Source organism: Haemaphysalis longicornis, unplaced genomic scaffold (genome assembly GCF_048455015.1).
Source record: "Haemaphysalis longicornis isolate Haplotype H1 unplaced genomic scaffold, Haemaphysalis longicornis Haplotype H1 scaffold_10, whole genome shotgun sequence".
NCBI classification, from domain to species: domain Eukaryota; kingdom Metazoa; phylum Arthropoda; class Arachnida; order Ixodida; family Ixodidae; genus Haemaphysalis; species Haemaphysalis longicornis.
Window position 1 is genome coordinate 105,368,904 of NW_027526204.1, and position 16,881 is coordinate 105,385,784.

General features: G+C 46.2%; 1 protein-coding gene across 1 annotated transcript in view; it reads right to left on the bottom strand.

The window, feature by feature from the left end:
* Nucleotides 1–11,913, bottom strand: part of Mahj (LisH and WD40 domain-containing protein mahjong) — an 83,242-nt gene extending 71,329 nt beyond the window's left edge. Inside the window, exons 1-4 of the mRNA XM_077690285.1 lie at nucleotides 11,549–11,913; nucleotides 4,746–4,943; nucleotides 3,684–3,760; nucleotides 2,897–2,970 (exon numbers count right to left, since the gene is read on the bottom strand). Of these exons, the coding sequence (XP_077546411.1) occupies nucleotides 2,897–2,970; nucleotides 3,684–3,760; nucleotides 4,746–4,912 (318 nt within the window). The 5' untranslated portion in view covers nucleotides 4,913–4,943; nucleotides 11,549–11,913. The remainder of the gene's footprint in view (nucleotides 1–2,896; nucleotides 2,971–3,683; nucleotides 3,761–4,745; nucleotides 4,944–11,548) is intronic.
* Between the last annotated feature and the right edge of the window lie 4,968 nt (nucleotides 11,914–16,881).

Here is a 16,881-nt window from a genome sequence, read left to right on the forward strand (position 1 = left end):
AAACAACCCGCGGGTTGGGTTTCTCCGCGTGCTTGTCTTCTTGGTCCTCGTTGTCGTCAGCTTCGCGCACGCTTTCGATAATGGCCTCGTCGGTCATTGCTTCGTGCACGACTACATCGTCATCGGCGCGAACGAACGCATCAACCGTGAGCCCATCTGGGATGTCGATGGCTCGAAGTGCCCCCCAGGCGTTGGTCAGCGATAGCGGCACTGCGCTGCCAGCACTCTCGCCGTCAAGTGCACCTTCGTCGAAATCTTCATCTGGTGACGCTGAAGCGCAATCCGTGCTTGATGCTAGCACGGTGGTGGTGAAGCCCGCGTGCTTGAAGCAGTTCTCAATCAGCAAAGGGGAGGTCGCAACCCAAGCGGCGGCCACCATCTCAAAGGCCATGCACAAATTCACGTCGGTGGGACGCTTGTGGTGGAGGTTGAGAAGCAGACGCTGGATCAACCTCAGCCCTTTACCTTTGTCCCTGTAGACACACTTCACGCTCCGAATTACGCCTTGATCGAGCGGCTGCAGAACGGAAGTGCAGTTTGGTGAAAAAAAAACCAAGTGCACGTTCGTGAGCTCCATCTCGTCCATGTGGTGGGCGCTGCAGTTGTCTAAAAAAAGGGCCACCGACCTGCCCGCCTTGCGCATGTCGGCATCGAACGCCTCAACCCAGCTGGAGAAAAGAGCACGAGACATCCACGCCTTCTCGTTAGCGGCGTACTGAACAGGCAGCGAGCGGCGGTTTCCCTTGAAGCAGCGGGGCTTCTCGCTCCGGCCGATGACTAGAAGTGGCCGCTTGTCTGTGCCGTCCATATTGCAGCACAACAAAATGGTAACGCGTTGCTTGCTGTGCTTGCCCCCATGTCATTTCTGGCCTTTCAATTCCAGGGTCTTCGACGGGAGCATTTGAAAGAACAACCCCGTCTCGTCCGTGTTGTACACGTTGCAGGGCTTGTACTGGTCCAGTACTTCTCTGTTGGTCAGCAGCCATGACGACGTTGTTACAGGGTCAACGCTTGCTGCTTCTCCCGAAATCGCCTTGGCCACGATGTCGTGCCGGGCTTTAAAGCGGCCCAACCATCCAACGCTCGCTCGGAACTGGTCGTGCCCGAGGTTGCAGGTAAAGTCCAGTGCCTTCTGCTGTAGTATTTTTCCCGACAGTGGCACTCTGTTGGCACGCTGTTCGCAAAACCACGCGAACACCGCTTTATCGACGTCCGGAAAGGCCGCCGCGGCCACCGTCTTGTTCTGCGCATGTGCGCCATTACCAAGCGCAGCGAGAATGGCATCTTTGCCCTTCAATATGGTCGAAAGCGAGCTGCACGCAATTCCATACTCGTCGGCGATGTCTTTCTTTTTTCTGCCCTTTTCAACTTCGGCAATGATGGCAGCTTTGTCGTGAAGCGTCAGAAACTTCCGCTTTTTGGCTGGTGGAGGCATCTTAGCAAGATCCGATGTGCCGGTCGCCACACACACAACTTTCACGCAAACAGTGACACGTGACACTGGCCACACACAACGAACTCGCGTGTGCGAGGCTACGGAAGTGACGGAATGACGGAAGCAACGCAGGAGAGGATTGTGTCGCCCCCTAATGGTGTCACTGCAAGGCTGCTTAACATGATGATGATATTGTTGCCGTTCTTTTCTTTCTCCGTGATCAACGAAGAATCCGCTTCCGGCGTCAAGCTTTTCTCAGGCACCATTGTAACTTCGTCTCGATTTCGCCACCAGTCCCAGTCTGCTCTTCGTTGTTTTGATTGATTCCAACTGTTGGTGTTGCTTCGGCCTGTTGAGCTCGTCCGATGTCGCCGTCTGGTGGCGCCGCTGACTGTATCAGCATGATCGTTTGCCATCCCCTGCCGCAGTGAGGCCAGGCATTTTGCTGGACACAGACCCCATCGCCGATTTATGTAAACAAAAATGGCGGTACCCACGCTAGCACTATGGTCCCTAGAAATATGTGCTCATATTCTAGGGACCATACTAGCACGCCAAAAGCAGACGTTTACGAATTTCGAGTGCGCACAACATGCGTACTAGCATATTTTTGCCAGTTAACCTTTGGCGGGCGGGTAAAATAAGGCCCGCACCGTGGTAGAAAATTCGTTAATGCGGGATCGCTGTTCAAAAACATTTCGTTGCCGCGAGATATGAAATACATGGGCTTCTATGGACGTTCGCCGGGGATTTCGTACTTGCGGGATTTCGTTATTGCGGGTTTCGACTGTACTATATTAATAACACAACACTTACAAATACTGAAGTGTTATTAGCAGTTTGAAAAAAATCACAAATGGATAACTGCTTTGTCTTCGCATGAGAGTTGAAAACAGTTTTCCATTCCAGCAAGAGTGGCCAGTTTATTGCGGCAGTTCATCGGCTTTAATTGCGACTTTTAGTGATATAAGAACAGAAACGTGCCACTAGAAGCGGCAAATGCAGCAGACATTTTCCAGCAAGGACAAGCAAAATATACGAATCAACCGAATTTGCGCAATGGAGCAGTTTGAATTGAGCGGCTTTAAAATACACTGAAAACATAGCGGGCCAACCAAAATTTTGAAATTTGTTCGAATTAACCGAAAGTTTTGAATTGTCAGAGTTTGAATTATCGCCAGTCTACTGTGCAGACCTAACTGCGTCAGATTGTGGAAGACTTTTGGCTTCCTTTTAACCAAAAGTTTGAATTGTCAAAGTTTGAATTATCACCAGTCTACTGTGCAGACCTAACTGTGTCAGATGGTGGAAAACTTTTGGCCTCCTTTCTTTCCTTTCAACAACGTAATAAGGCCAGCGGCCTTGCTTTGGGAAAGTTATTCGACAGAGAAGTAGCCCGCACGTGGGAGCCCCCCTGTTGGTTTTGGCGAAACAGCAGCAGCAGGACAAAAATGCACCCACCTTGTTGAGGAACTCGTCGTTCTTGAAAAGCGCCTTGAGCAGGTGGCCCAGACTGCAGTCGGGGTGGGCACGACCTGTGGTGGGTCAAAAAGTCTCTACTCAAAATCTACGATACACAAGAACGAACAAATCGTGCATTTTGCACCGCGCTTTTATAAAACGCACAATCGTTCGGTCTTGAAGAAGGACGGTCTCTACCCGTAGCGACAGCTCAGTCATTACTCAAAATTTATGATATGTAAGAACAAACAGATTGTCATTTACCACTGAGATAAATGAACAATCTGTCCATTCTTGAAGGATGGTCCTATTTCATAATGCTAAAATGAAGTTACGTTTTTATAGCGCCCGTTTTTACCTTTTAGGTCAGCAATTGCCATAAAATATAGAGACAGTGAGAATGATAAAACTTGGAAGATAGTGGGCCAACAAGAAGCAGCCCCAACCCAGCGTCACCGTTCAGACAAGACTTGCCTTGTCGGCACTGTACACATGCGCGGAAACCTGTTGGCGCGCACGGAGACCATACAAACATCAAAATGAGGTACTAAAAGGATGCAGCAATGACGGCGTCAGCGATAACAGCCAGCGTTTTGGAATATTCGTCGTTCAAATACTGCCGTCGCTTAAGATTTGACCTTAACACATCCAGGAAAAGCGTGCCTTTAGGTGCCCCCCCCCCCCTTTCCAGCACACAGGGAGGCAGACCTGGGGATGCGCTACTCAGTTTCCATCCATCCAACATCCAATCCCAGTTTCCACACAACACGTGCCCACCCCCACTCACTTGGGTGTCGGTCGTCAAAAGGGTCCGGGTCCATCTTGAGGTACGCCTCCGTCTCCTTCTCCACAAGCTCCGCCAGGCTGCCAGAAAAAGCACCACAAACAAGGGGAGGGGGGCTCAGTTCAAGGTCGTTCAAGGGCAAAGTTTCGGTTTAGTCAAGGTCAAAGATTTTTAACCTTCAAGTGTGAGGTTAGAATGCTAACCAGTTATCTCGCAGAAACCGCAATCACTTCTGACACCACAATGTGGCCCCAAAGCAAACAAAAGTGTTGATGCAGCTTAACTTACAAAAAAATAGAGCTCAGATGAAGCAGGGCAACAAAATGACGGGACAAAGCAGCGTTGTCTTCCCACTGTGTTGCTCCTGTGCTGATTTCTTTTTTGTTTGCCTGAATATTTACTACCTAGGCAGACTCCCCTCCTCATGCTTGTTTGGGGCACAGCAGTGCACTGAACACTGCACTGTCAGAATAAGCAGTGGAAGTATCTCCCGTTCATGCTGCATACTCAACCAAACTGAAATTTGTACAAGCACTGCAATACTATTAAGGTGCACTTCCAAAAATTTTCATGACAGTTGCTTGTGATTGGCTAAGCCCGCCACCTGAAGCATTGTAGGGTCAAATATTCCCTGAAAACCCATTCTGCTGACCGCTCACATGGAGCTGTGGTATTATACCCACTTAAAAAAAAAAAAAAAAAACAATTCGAATCCAGAATGGGGCAACGCTTTTTGTTCCTCTGGTTTTCACGATTTGCAAAGTTTCCATTCGAGCTTTTGTTAGTAAGCTTTTTTTTGCAATGGGGTTACTCCTACAATTAGTATCCCGCAATACTTCCACAGTACGTCCACCAAGTTGGGTTAGGTTGGTCAATTATTTTCGGTGTAGTTGGGCTGGGTTAGGCTAGGTTACATAAGGTTGGCCTAAGCTTCCAAAAAAGCCAGCCAGGCTTTTGTGGAAACTGCCGTGAGAAATCTCCGCTGACAATTCTCACGGCAGCCACGAGAGGATAGACATTCGCCAAAAGAAGTAAAAGCCTAAATGCTGCTCGAGTTGTGCCTACCTCGTAAGCAGGGGGATAGGATCCGCTCCGGAGCCGTTCTGGGCATCCCACTGCTCCAGCAGCCGGAACATCTCGGAGAGCGAGTCCGTCGGCCGTACGGACTCCGCCGCAGCTCCCCCACCCCCAACCGCCGGAGCGGGGGGAGGCGCCGCCGTGGCCGGCTCCATGGCTAGGTACCAAGACCTAAGCCACTGGACACTGCGTTGCACGCCACAAAAGGGGACAAGTGAACAAAAGGGCACCCAAGAAATTCGTGGCGCTAGCGAACATTTTACACGGGATGAAGCTAAAGAACGAAACGCGCGCTAGACTTGAACTCGGCTCACGCCAAAAGAAACAGGGGAATGCACACTTATGTTCTGTTGTGGACAAATGAAACACTAACATAAAAATCAGAACCAGAACACGCAACATTGAAGTCAATGGTTCGCAAAAACCACATAAGTGGTTGTAGTATACCTGTAAAGTCACATTTCTAAGCTTTTTTTTTTACTGTTATGAGGCGATGCATTCAACACACTTGGCCTTATCACCTTTTCAAAATAAAAAATTCAGGCACAGTGCGGGCCTGTATCACAAAACATGCCTTTGGAGACGCGTACACAAGAACACAAGATGTGTCCACAAAGAGGCTGCCTGATGCCCAAGCGCATCGGGCAGCCCCCCCTCTCCAAAAATCGGAGTCCTTTTTGCTGAAGGCACCAAAGACTATGCACATATACTGCTCTCTCCTTCGTTGTTGGTCACGAAAAGGGTACCCTTGAAATGACTGGGAGTAGTTAGATGCACCTACGCAATAGTGTAGACAATGCGGGGAACAGGTCTATATCAATGTCTAGGCAAGGGGAACTGAAACTGGTATCCTCCAAAACAAAACAAAAAAAGTCAGCAGCGTGCATCAAGAATGCTACCTACCTTCTCGGGAAGCGCTATGACACTAACAACGCAGCTGAAGAGTAAGTTAGGTTCAAGATTTTATTACGCTAAGGACAGGATATGGTGGTAGAAGCAATATTCCTTAACAAGGAAAGCTGTACAACATATTTTGCAACAAGAAACAACTCGATTGCGGAATTCTCATATAATGTCTCTCCAGCTACGCTTCGCAAAACTCTTAACGGACCATGAAGTAAAAATACAACTTTGCTTCATTTGGAAGGCCTAGCCTTTGGCAACTCGCTGAAATTCATGACGCACACCCAGTGGCAAAATGAGCCAGAACACACGAGCGCATGGCAAAACATCGCCACGCCACCTGGCATTGCACTTCTGGTGTCGAGACCCCCATGTGCGCGTCCAACCACGCTCGCTATCCTGTCTTTTTCTTTACTCGAAGCGGCGAAGCTGATCACACTTAGCATTCAGCAATGGGGGTCACTTTCTTTGCCAACATGCCTCGCTCGCACGCGGTCCAGCAGTGAACGGCGAGGGTGAAGTGTGCGTTGCTAGCCTTGCCCCGATCTCACAGATAACATATCTTGCCCGTCTCAGTGATGAACTTGTGCCACAAATACTCCATCCCATCCTCATAATTTGCCTAAAACATTAAGTTGATCAATAACTAAAAATGAGCACACTAGAACGGGAAGGAATTGAGGAGACAAATAGTTTATTTGAATGAAGTGTGACGAGAGGTCGCCTTCTACACGCACTAAAACAGGTATTGACGGAGCCAAAACTCCAGCAGAGATTGGGACAGTTGTGGGTTTTACGAAAAAAAAAAAAAAAAAAAACGAAAATGAATAGGTGGCAGTACTTGCTGAATTGATTGACACAGACACTAAAATTTCTGATGATGATGGTTGAGTTTTAATGGCGCAAGGCCGACTGGGGCAAGGAGCACCAGCACGATGGTTGTACATGAGAGAAGACGGCATAAACACTAAAATTGCTCAACAAGAACACAATTAAAATCAGTCAAAGACAATGGGGATGGCTGGTGTAGAAGGCCAGGTTGTGGTTATGCGTGGTATGAAATTAGGTATAAAGAACTACGCGCAATAGGAAAGGAGTTGTAAAAATTTGATTTTGCTAAGAAACTTAAAAGTGCGCTGTAAAGGAATCATGGGATCATCCGCTAAAAACAGCGTTGGGTGTAGTGGGATGTGTTGTCAGTATAGTTGTGGGAAGTGCTTGTGTCTTGTTGTGTGGAGTGCTTTGCATGTAATTAGAATGTGAACTACAGATAGGCCCTCCCTACACCTGCTACACAAGGGTCTCGGAGATCCAGTGAGCAGATGGGAGTGTGTCGTGTGTGTGGCCTATCATAATCTAGCGAGGGCGACTTCAATGAATCTGTTGTGCGAGTCAGTAGTGTATCGTCTCCTAAGTGGGGTTTTATTATGTGTAACTTGTCTGTCTGTGTACTCCAGTTGGCTTGTCATGTTTTGCAAAGGTGTTGTCTTATGTGCGTGTGGCTTGAGGTCAGTGTAGGGTATAGCAGTTATGTCCACTCGTTACCTGCGATTCCAGCATGACCTGGAACCCAGCACAGGAAAAGTTGAAAACTTTGAGCATATACAGACATTATGGCATTATAAACTAAATTGACAACGTGGTATTTTCTCGGTCAGTGTGACGACAATGCAAGCAGAACGCTCAGAGAGTCTGTAAAGATGACAGACTTAGGAATTTGTTTTTGAAGAATGTGCTGTAGTACGATGAGTAAAATGCTGTATGCTTCTGCCGAGAAAATAGTGGTGTGTACACTCATGGTTCTGCATGAATTAAGGTAGGGCCATGAGTGGCACACGACACCATAGTTGAGGTTTTCGAAGCATCACGGTAAAATTCGGCACATTTATATTTACCCTGCAGGGACAAGAAGTGCTTTAGAATCACAGTTCTGGGAACCCTGTTTCTAACCATTTTCGTAAATGATAAGTTGCATGATACAACCTGAAGCTGCCATGGTGGAAAAATATCAATAAGTGATGATGTGCATGCATCTAAAAACCCAACGGAAAGACCTGAAGCTTCCTCTCACTCTCAGTGAGAAGGGCAAAGAAACAGATGGACGACTTGAAAGAGCTGGGTTGGGGAAGTATCGTTGTGGACATGTTTGAAAGGACGGCTACTTAATGATGAAACCTCAAAAGCATATAATAAATCTTACTAAAATTTCTATTTTCATCAAACAAGCAGTATTGCTCTTAAAACTAAGACATCAAAGTCTCCTTGCAATGCGTCCGTCGTCAAAGCCAGGTAGATGAAGCAAAGCCGGCTTCCCCCTCGCCGACCGCCACCGACGCATGTGCCAGCGAGATGTGTTGGGCATAAAAAGTGACCCCTAGTTCCAAGCGCGGAATGCTATCAGCTTTGCCACTCGAAGCGAAGGGAAAGACAGGGTAGTACATGGGGGTTGGACACACACGCGCACATCGATGTCTCGACACCAGAAGTGCAATGTCAGATGGCGCGGCATTGCATTTTGCCACACATTCACGTGCCCTGGCTTATTTTGCCACCTGGTGTACATTGCTTTCACAGACACAGACACACACACACACAAAAATCGAATCGTAAACCTTTCAAATTTTGCACTACCCAACACCAACATAATAGAGGGAACACTAAAAAGCAGTTAGTGTGTTTACTGCCCATTACCATTCAACTGGAACGATCAAACGGAGCTATACTTAGGAACAACTTTCTACGGCAATGGAGAGAAAGCTATGGGGCGGGAGGGGCGCCAACGGCTTTGTGTTATTGCGCCTAAGTAGTTCCCCACAAACTGGTTCCGTTTTCAGTATCAGTGTGGCAGATACACATTTGCTACAGTCCATTTCTTTGCATAAGCTCTGTAGTTGAGTGTGCTGAACCACGATCACCAAGCATGCAGGCATATTGGCGCCTACTTCCCTACGCCTCACTTGTTTATCTGAACAAGCCAACGATGACTCGACAACTTCTGGGGACTTCAGCGCACCACCCAGAACCTCTGCCTTGAACAAGCTTCTTGAAAATCCTACACAATGAATGAAGTAGCGAGCTACCAGATGGAAAGAAAGCTGCCATCTACAAGGGCACCATGTTTTTTTTTTTTCCTTTTTTTCAAAGAGAACCTACGCAACGCAGTGGCAAACACCACAACCTGGAAATCTAAACAATAATGCTCCCTGTTTCCCATATTCCGGCTAATAATTTAGGGGCAATTCAATCGAAGAATAAAAAAGAACTATATATTTGTGAATTGGTCAGGTTGCAACCAGCAAATTATTTTTGTTGAACTACTACCAGCTGTGTGCTTCAAAACAACGTGGTTCGGCTCTGTAGCCTTGACTGCATTGCCACAGAAAGCTGTCCCCAAGTGCAAAGGCACCTCTACAACTCCGCTATCATGTTTCTTGGCGGTCTGTTTGGTCAGCAGCTACAGAACGCACAAACTAGTTCCTGTGACCTCACAGGGGCCCGGTGAGAGTGGCTGGTGCTGCTTCACATTATATCTTGATTGTTTGAGGTTAGCGTTAAAGCTGGCATCGTTGTCTCTTTAATACGGTTGCTATGTGGCTGTTCATTCAGGAAACTGGACAACACATTAGGACGACAAGGTGACCTTTCAGAATAGAGATCCCTTAAAAACAATTCTTCGGAAGTATTCGGTAAACAAGTAAGTTTGCTTCGACAAACAGGCTACGGCTCTAGAACAGCAATTCTGAGTTTACAAGCCACTGCACATAAATAACAGGAAGCAAATAAAACGCAGCAAGACATTTGCCCTTATTTATACGTCCCTTTACCACAAGCCCACCTGTTGATAACGACAGAAGGAACGTTTACATAAAGTGGAGTTCAAAGCAAATGAATGCAAAAGCCCACCTGTTGGTAATGGCAGAAGGAACGTTTACATAAAGAGGAGTTCAAAGCAAGTGGGTGCACACAGATAAGTTCTAGTGAGCCATAGTTGACCAGGGCAATAACGATTAGGGCTGCAATGGTAATAGTGACGAGTTAAGAATCAAAGCAACAGGATCCCCCCCCCCCCCAAGGCAAGCAACAATGAAGGGCTTTGAATCAATTTCGATCGTGTCAGGCTAATTAGGGCACTCCAAGGGACAAGAACACCGACGTAATGGCATTGAAAGGCAAGAAACACTTGCCACAATCTATCGAATCGGGAACTTTTGTGTTAAAACTAATGCTTTACAGCCACGAAGTCGTGGCAGTGCGAAAGGTGAAACACGGATTAATTGGAACAAGGGAATTCATCGTAAATCTCACAGTGCAAAAAGACCAGCTTCCACTCTCCATTTTTTGTCGAGTCATGACCCATCGTGTCTGGAACATATAACACACAATTGCGCAACGCAACCTAATCCCCAGAAAAATCATTCGACAATGGAATGACTCAAACCATGCCCCCCCGAGCTGCTGATAGACGTTTAACTAATCTGAATTGTTGCAATGACCAATGACAGGCCAGAGATACAACAGTTATGACTCAACCAACCTGATAGTTGTTTAACTAATCTGAATTGTTGCAATGACCAATGACAGGCCAGAGATACAACAGTTATGACTCAACCAACCACACTGATACAAGCGAAGATAAGCCTAAGGGTAAGTAAGCCAAACCAAACGACTCAACAGCACCTCCAGAACGCTACAAACCCTACATCAGTCGTTAAATTGTCATTCTGTAAGATTTTGCACAGCATACAAGCGTCTTTAAGTACAGAAGTTCTCAAACAGGCCGTAAACAAATCTGTTTACGCCTTGGTGTGGACGCGATAATGCGTTATAGGTCCCTTGAAGCCGCCAAGATCACGAGGTGCGACTAAGGTAGTCAAATTTTTCGACAACTAGAAGCAAGACGAAACGAGGTGCGACAAGTGCGGGCAAGTTACTTCAAAGCACTGTTTCGCATTTCGAAGCACAGTTTTAAAAAGGCACCAGTAAAAATAGGCAAAACAGATCATTTACGCGGCCTCAACAGAAACGTTGTTATCGTCTGCGCAATCCATCTTCGTCTGCCTGAAATACGGCCGCCGCATGCCCTTCCGGCGGTGTCATCGAACCATACGAGACGCGATAACAACATAACGTACCAAAGGAAACCATTTGTCCTGGCCGAAACAACAAAAACAGACCAGCTGCCGCCGTAACAACACAGCAGATGATCTAGCAGCCATCAAAAAAACCGGACGATGTTTGGACCGCTCGACACCAGCTGTGCGAGCAAGTTTACACCTACCCGAAGAGCGCAAATACGAAACACAACCCGCACCCGTCGCCAACGGAAAGATTTAAACCGCTAAGAAAGGCTTAGGATTGCTCGAAAAGGTCGCACGAAACAATTGTTTGGCCAGAAAGACAACTCCAAAAACACTTCGCTGAGGCGCAGGTTCGGGTCCCGCCTGAGGGCATTTTGCACGCGCAGCATACAAATACAAAACTGTCGCAGATCGCTTCTAAGTTTATCGGACTAATAAAGGCACTTTCCAAGGCCAGTCTGGAGACCAGGCGAGTAGAAAAAAAGAGAAGCACTGTCCAAAACTTTTGGCTTAACCGAATGAATGGGGCAGTCAGCTGACGGCTGAGAACTTTAATGAAGTTGCGGGGACTTCTCGAGAGTGGCACGCCTCCCGAAAAGTTACTCGCGAACACGCAGAACGGCGAGACGCTATTAAACAGGTCACGGCGGCCTCGCTCTACGCCGAAACAGCAGCAATACACAACTTTATCCAACGGCGCAACGCCTAACCCTAGCTCATTGTCGGCGCGCGTATTTTGCGCCGCCCAGACATCTCCTAGCAGACGGTCGCCCGAACGTTTTCTTGGCGGGGGTCGCGTCGACTACTCACCCGGGATTGTGGGATAGGGAATCCCCTGCGGTTCCGCGGCCTGGAGACGAAGGACTGCCGGGCAGCGCGTTCACACCGCGAGCACGACTTCGGCTTCTTCGCTGGCCGAGCCACACCACTACCACAGCGTACTACCCGTGCCACGTGCTTCACACCGCCGACGAACCAAAGCGAGCCGCAAGAATCGTACACGGTTGCGTAGGCCACGCAAATCCGCACTTTGGGACACGAAGAACGTTCTGGAAACGTCGAACGTGTTGTAGAAGACGCACTTGAAGCGTATCCTTGAGTTGAAGCGAGTACCGACCGGCTTAGGTCGGCTCTCGCCGAAAGTCGCTTTATTTTTGCTTATTTGCGTCGTATAATGAGCCGACGCCATGATGTCTTGTCTGCGCATGTACCTTGCTGTTGTTTTTCTTAAAATTTGCTTTGGCCAAATAAAACTACATCTGAAGCTTCACAAAAGTAGTAATTTGTACTTTTTAACGCCGGTTATATTGTTTTAATTTGGCAAAAAATGCACAATTTGTGATGCGTAGGGGTTTAGTTTCTTCCTAAGGCCGGTAGATGGCAGACGCTTGTCAATCGGTGGACGGCGGGAATGTTAAACGTTACGTTTGAGCCTTACGCAAAAGCTGCTCAAAACTTCATCTTTTGGGGGCTCTTAGCTGAGAAATTTTCGTGAAAACAAGCAGTTTAAGGCAAGCTCATTACAGAAGTGCAACCAAACGTATTTTCTTTGCCACAACAAAGGGGCTCTCATGGGCGTCGGCAGGATTTTGTATCGAGGTGGGAAAACCCGTTACAGCGCCGCAGGGAGGGGGCGTAAAATGTTATTCCACAGCATCCGAGGGATAAAACTAAGAAAGTTATTTTCTGCTCTGAAGGGTAACAATTGGGTTAAGCATATATATCGTAGGGTAACGGGCAACTTCACAAGCCACGTTAAAGCCATGGGGTTACGCAGAACGAAGATGCCTATACTCAAACAATAATAATAATAATAAACGAAAGACATCGCTAATGAATGAGCTTTGATTAGTCTTTGTCCAAAAAGTGGGTGTACAGACAAGTTTTGAACGCGACTACTGGATCCGATGAAGTTTACCTGCGAGAGGTGATTTGAGGGCGACATGATGTGGAAACGGTCCTTGCGATGGTGCAGGCTGCTCAGGTGCGGCAATAGTCGTAGAAAATATCTTCGGATTCGGGATCGGCAACCAGCTCGGAGAGCTTTTTGTTCATCGAACAAGGGGATACATTAAAATCAGCATCAGGCTTTGCGTTAAAGCTTTTGCATAGGCCTCCTGCGCTGCCCAGGGGGCGCTGCGCAAGCGGCTTCCGGGCTATGGTGTCTGGAACAGGCCGGTAAAGCTGGCTCAAAAATGTGTCTAAACATGAATGCCGCCATGATGCCACGCTGTAGTTGCCAGATCAGTAGTTGAAGATATGGCTAACAATTTTCTTGAAAATGAGGCACAAATTTAAGGCCCTAAGCTAAAATTAAGCAACTTTTATGGCAATAACTGAGTTTCTTCACGAGTGTGTATGCTTATTATTAATTTTCTTGAAGTATTCATGCTTGACGAACAAAAATTAATGAAATTATAAGCAAAAAGAAGACGTCGGGCTGAGGCGCCAAATTCAGTTTCGGTATATTGTGAGGAGCGTCAGTCGTGTGGGGCTAATTTACAAAGCTTCACTCTAACACGTCTTAGTGTCTGCTGTGTCACTTCGTTGCTTGCGAAGACAAGCTTTCGAAGACTGCCGACGATACGGAATAAAGACGCCGTCGCCTATCTTCAAGGACACCTTCTGTACATGTCCGTAGTGGCTGCTGCCGATTTGAACTCGCCGTCAGCCGGTCATATTATGTTACGCGAAACATGTCTGGGCAGATCGGCTCCTTTTAATCGTATATGATTCGTAAATTAAAAAAAAAAAACAAATGTACGAACCATTTTACCATGTCTAGAGTATAACTAGGCTCTTGTTTACGGGTGCTGTTATGCTTTCACTGAACGGTATTTTACTTGAGTCAGAGATAAAATAACCGCCAACTAATAATAGTAATGGTAACTTTATTTCCACAATAAGGTGGTTTTCTAAAGGAGGACAAGGCGAAGCCGAAAGGTAATCCCGAATGTATAGGTGCAGAAATCTTCTGTATGGGTGTGTGCGATTGGTGCATGCTCCTTCGATCGCTGAAACCCGCAATCTGAAATTTTCGAGAATATATTTGATGCTTTGCATGACACATTTTTTAAACTCGGTGGATCAGCGACGTTGTTTTATTACGTCTACTTGCACCTCTACTCTCATATGGCCCCATGTATATACCTGCACAGAGCAGGAAGGGGAGGAGTAAACTTCATTCATGTGAGATGGGCACCCTTGTGGTGGGGCGTTAAGAAAAATTATTCTGTCCTTCCCTGGGTGCCTTCGCCAATGAACGGAAACGGCCACTTCTGTTCACGCCCAATTATCAGGACCACCCCGCCTGCAGGCGGTTTTGCCTGAAATGCCTGCGGGTTCGGCCGGAAATCTGTCTGTCAACAGAAACCGCCTAGGAAGCATGTTGAGGTAACACACATATGCGCTTTCTTGGGTCGCGATGGGACCGTCATGTATTTCGTGCAAGGCGAAGTCGACGAAGGATATACGTCTCCCTTGAAAAGTAAATTAATTTGAGTGCACCTATAAATTGTTATTGCCGCTCATTAGTTCAATCATAGTGGTTAATTTTGAAACAGCTGCCAAACATAACTATAGCAGGTGAATCAGACTGCCTAGCATGAGACTATCAATCGCTAATATAGAGTATTCAGACACTTAATGTGCATTGCATATGGCAGTCATTAAGAAAGCCGACAATAAATTGAACTCTCAATTTTAGTATTTGCGACAGTTACATCTGCACGTATCGGTTCAGCCAGGGCCATCTGGAGACGTTCTTCAGCTGCATACACTAGATAAAAGGAAGGAATGCGATATACGAATGCGATACGTGATAGAACGAAGGAAGTCGATGTGTGTAGCACAGCCTTCTCATTTATGCCAACATCAAACCGGTGGCCACAAAGGTGTCCCACTAGACCTTGTAGAATTTCCACGCTTCCATTCCAGCGTGCTCACAGTAACAAGGATGATGACGAAGTTGCATTACCGAAGCTGGGTTCCAGTAATGCTGTAGCTGATTATGAAAGTTCTGGCTAATGCTCATTCAGATTGTGCTCATCCGCGTTCTTATTTTCATCAAAAATAATGGGCCATCGCAATGCCATCAGCCCGTGTATCATAAGCAAAAATAAACACAGAAAAAGCAAGAGGGTCAAATGTAGAAGCAATTCTCATCCAACAAATTTTATTTCACCACCAGTAATACCACCAGACCTCTAGGAAAGTTTGTGATGGTAAGAGCAAGGCTAAGATGACCTAATGTGTGACTTCAAAAAAAGGAAGAAACTGTAACAGAAAGCTAGAGAGGTTAACCAAGGAAAGAAGAAGAAGAACTGTCCAGCTGGCTGTGCTACATGTGGAAATGGGAACAGGAAACTTGAAAGGAAAGGAAAGGACTGGCATAAAATAAAGGATAAAAAATTCTGGAGAAAAAAAAAACATGGCGTGGAAACGGCCAGTACAAAGACAGCACCATGGGCGAAAAAAAAGATAGGCATAAAACAAGCAGGCAAAATGACAAAATGGGCAAACGAATGATGCTGCATGCTGGTAACACCCCTACAGCACCTGTGACTGTTTTTCTCTCTTAATCACTGCAATCTGCTTCTTCAAGGCAAGAACTGATTTGGCTAATTCAGCTCCATCTTGTCCAAAACCACTAAAATATGTCTGATTTTCTGTTTACATAATGTAAATAGGCTACATAATTTCTAATTTTTTTAAATTTCTCCTGAAGTGTCTGATCCTTCGTGGAAGCTTTCGTGACTAACTGCCTCATAGAATTGCATTGGCTTTGTTCATTTTTTGCTCTTTTATGCTGCCTCTGTTTGTATTTGTTTAATTAGTTCTTCTCCTCTTCTCCAGTGCTTAGGTTTTTTATCATGAAATTGTTTTTTCTTCAAAAAGATTTGTTGGCTTTTAACCCTGTCTCTTGATTGGCTTTAAACCTGCCATAGCTTTGCTGGAAATAGTAAGTTCCTCACACAATTTTCCCCTTTCTTTGATCTGGGAGAGGGGGCATGAAATTTTAAAAGGTAAAGAGCTTTGCAGCGACTAATGAACACTTGCACTACTTTCTTTGTAGTTGGAAGTACTGAAAGCTATAGTTCCACAAACCCAGAATGGAAATGCGCGTTCTACATGATATATTCTAGTCTCTGCAGTTTGCTTTTGTTGAGATTTTGTTTAAGCTGCTATTAAAAAGAATTATTGCGACCTAATGTAACCTGACAACAATAATCATGTATCTTGTGTGACGTCCCTAAGCATACAATCAATGACAAATCTTCTAAGCATACCTAGAAAAACGGAAAATCTCTTGAGTGAGTTTCTTGATGCACATAACTTAGTAATATTAGCCTTGGGTATTTCAAGGTTATTGAATCTAAGCTAATGCAAGGGCCACTACCTAAAACCATTCCAACTGGAGAAAAACGTTGACACACGTGCTGCAGAGGCCTCGTAGACAGGCACAGGCACAGAAAGCGTGTTTGTTTAGCATAAAGTGTAGTCACAAATGATTTCCATTTAGAAGCATTTCTTGGAAGCTTTGTCGAGTTTGAACTTCCATTCGCTAGAAAAGCAAGTAGTTGTAAAGAGCACCTCAATAGATTGCGAAAACAATCAGCTAACGCATACGGGGGGGGGGGGAAGGGGGAGGCGTGTGAAACATGTTAAATTAGCGCTGTACAGACCGGACAACAAAGAAAAGACTACACACGACTAGCGCTGCATATCAACTGAACTCTTTTAGCACACACAAAATGATACATACACAAACAGCACATGCGCGAATACAGGGGAAGCCACCAGGGAAAAAATCAGGGGAAAAAATCAATCAGGGGGAAGTGATTTCTTTTTAAAGGAAGAAGGAAAATAAATGAACTGGGGATATTATTAAGCTCTCATGGGAGCTCACCTGCATTTAACACAGTCCAGAAGCGGAAATAGTAGGGGAAATAGGATAGGAGGATAGGTGAGAGAGAAAAGTAAAGATTAGAAAGGTGAGGAAAGAGTAGAGAAGAGTAGTTCCACTGTGGTCGATTCCGTCGCATACAACACACCACGAACACTGTTGGCTGGCGTAATGCTGCGTCCGGGAGACGAGAAACCTCGAAGGGAACGGTGAAGCGCGGAGACGAGCATAGTGCGAC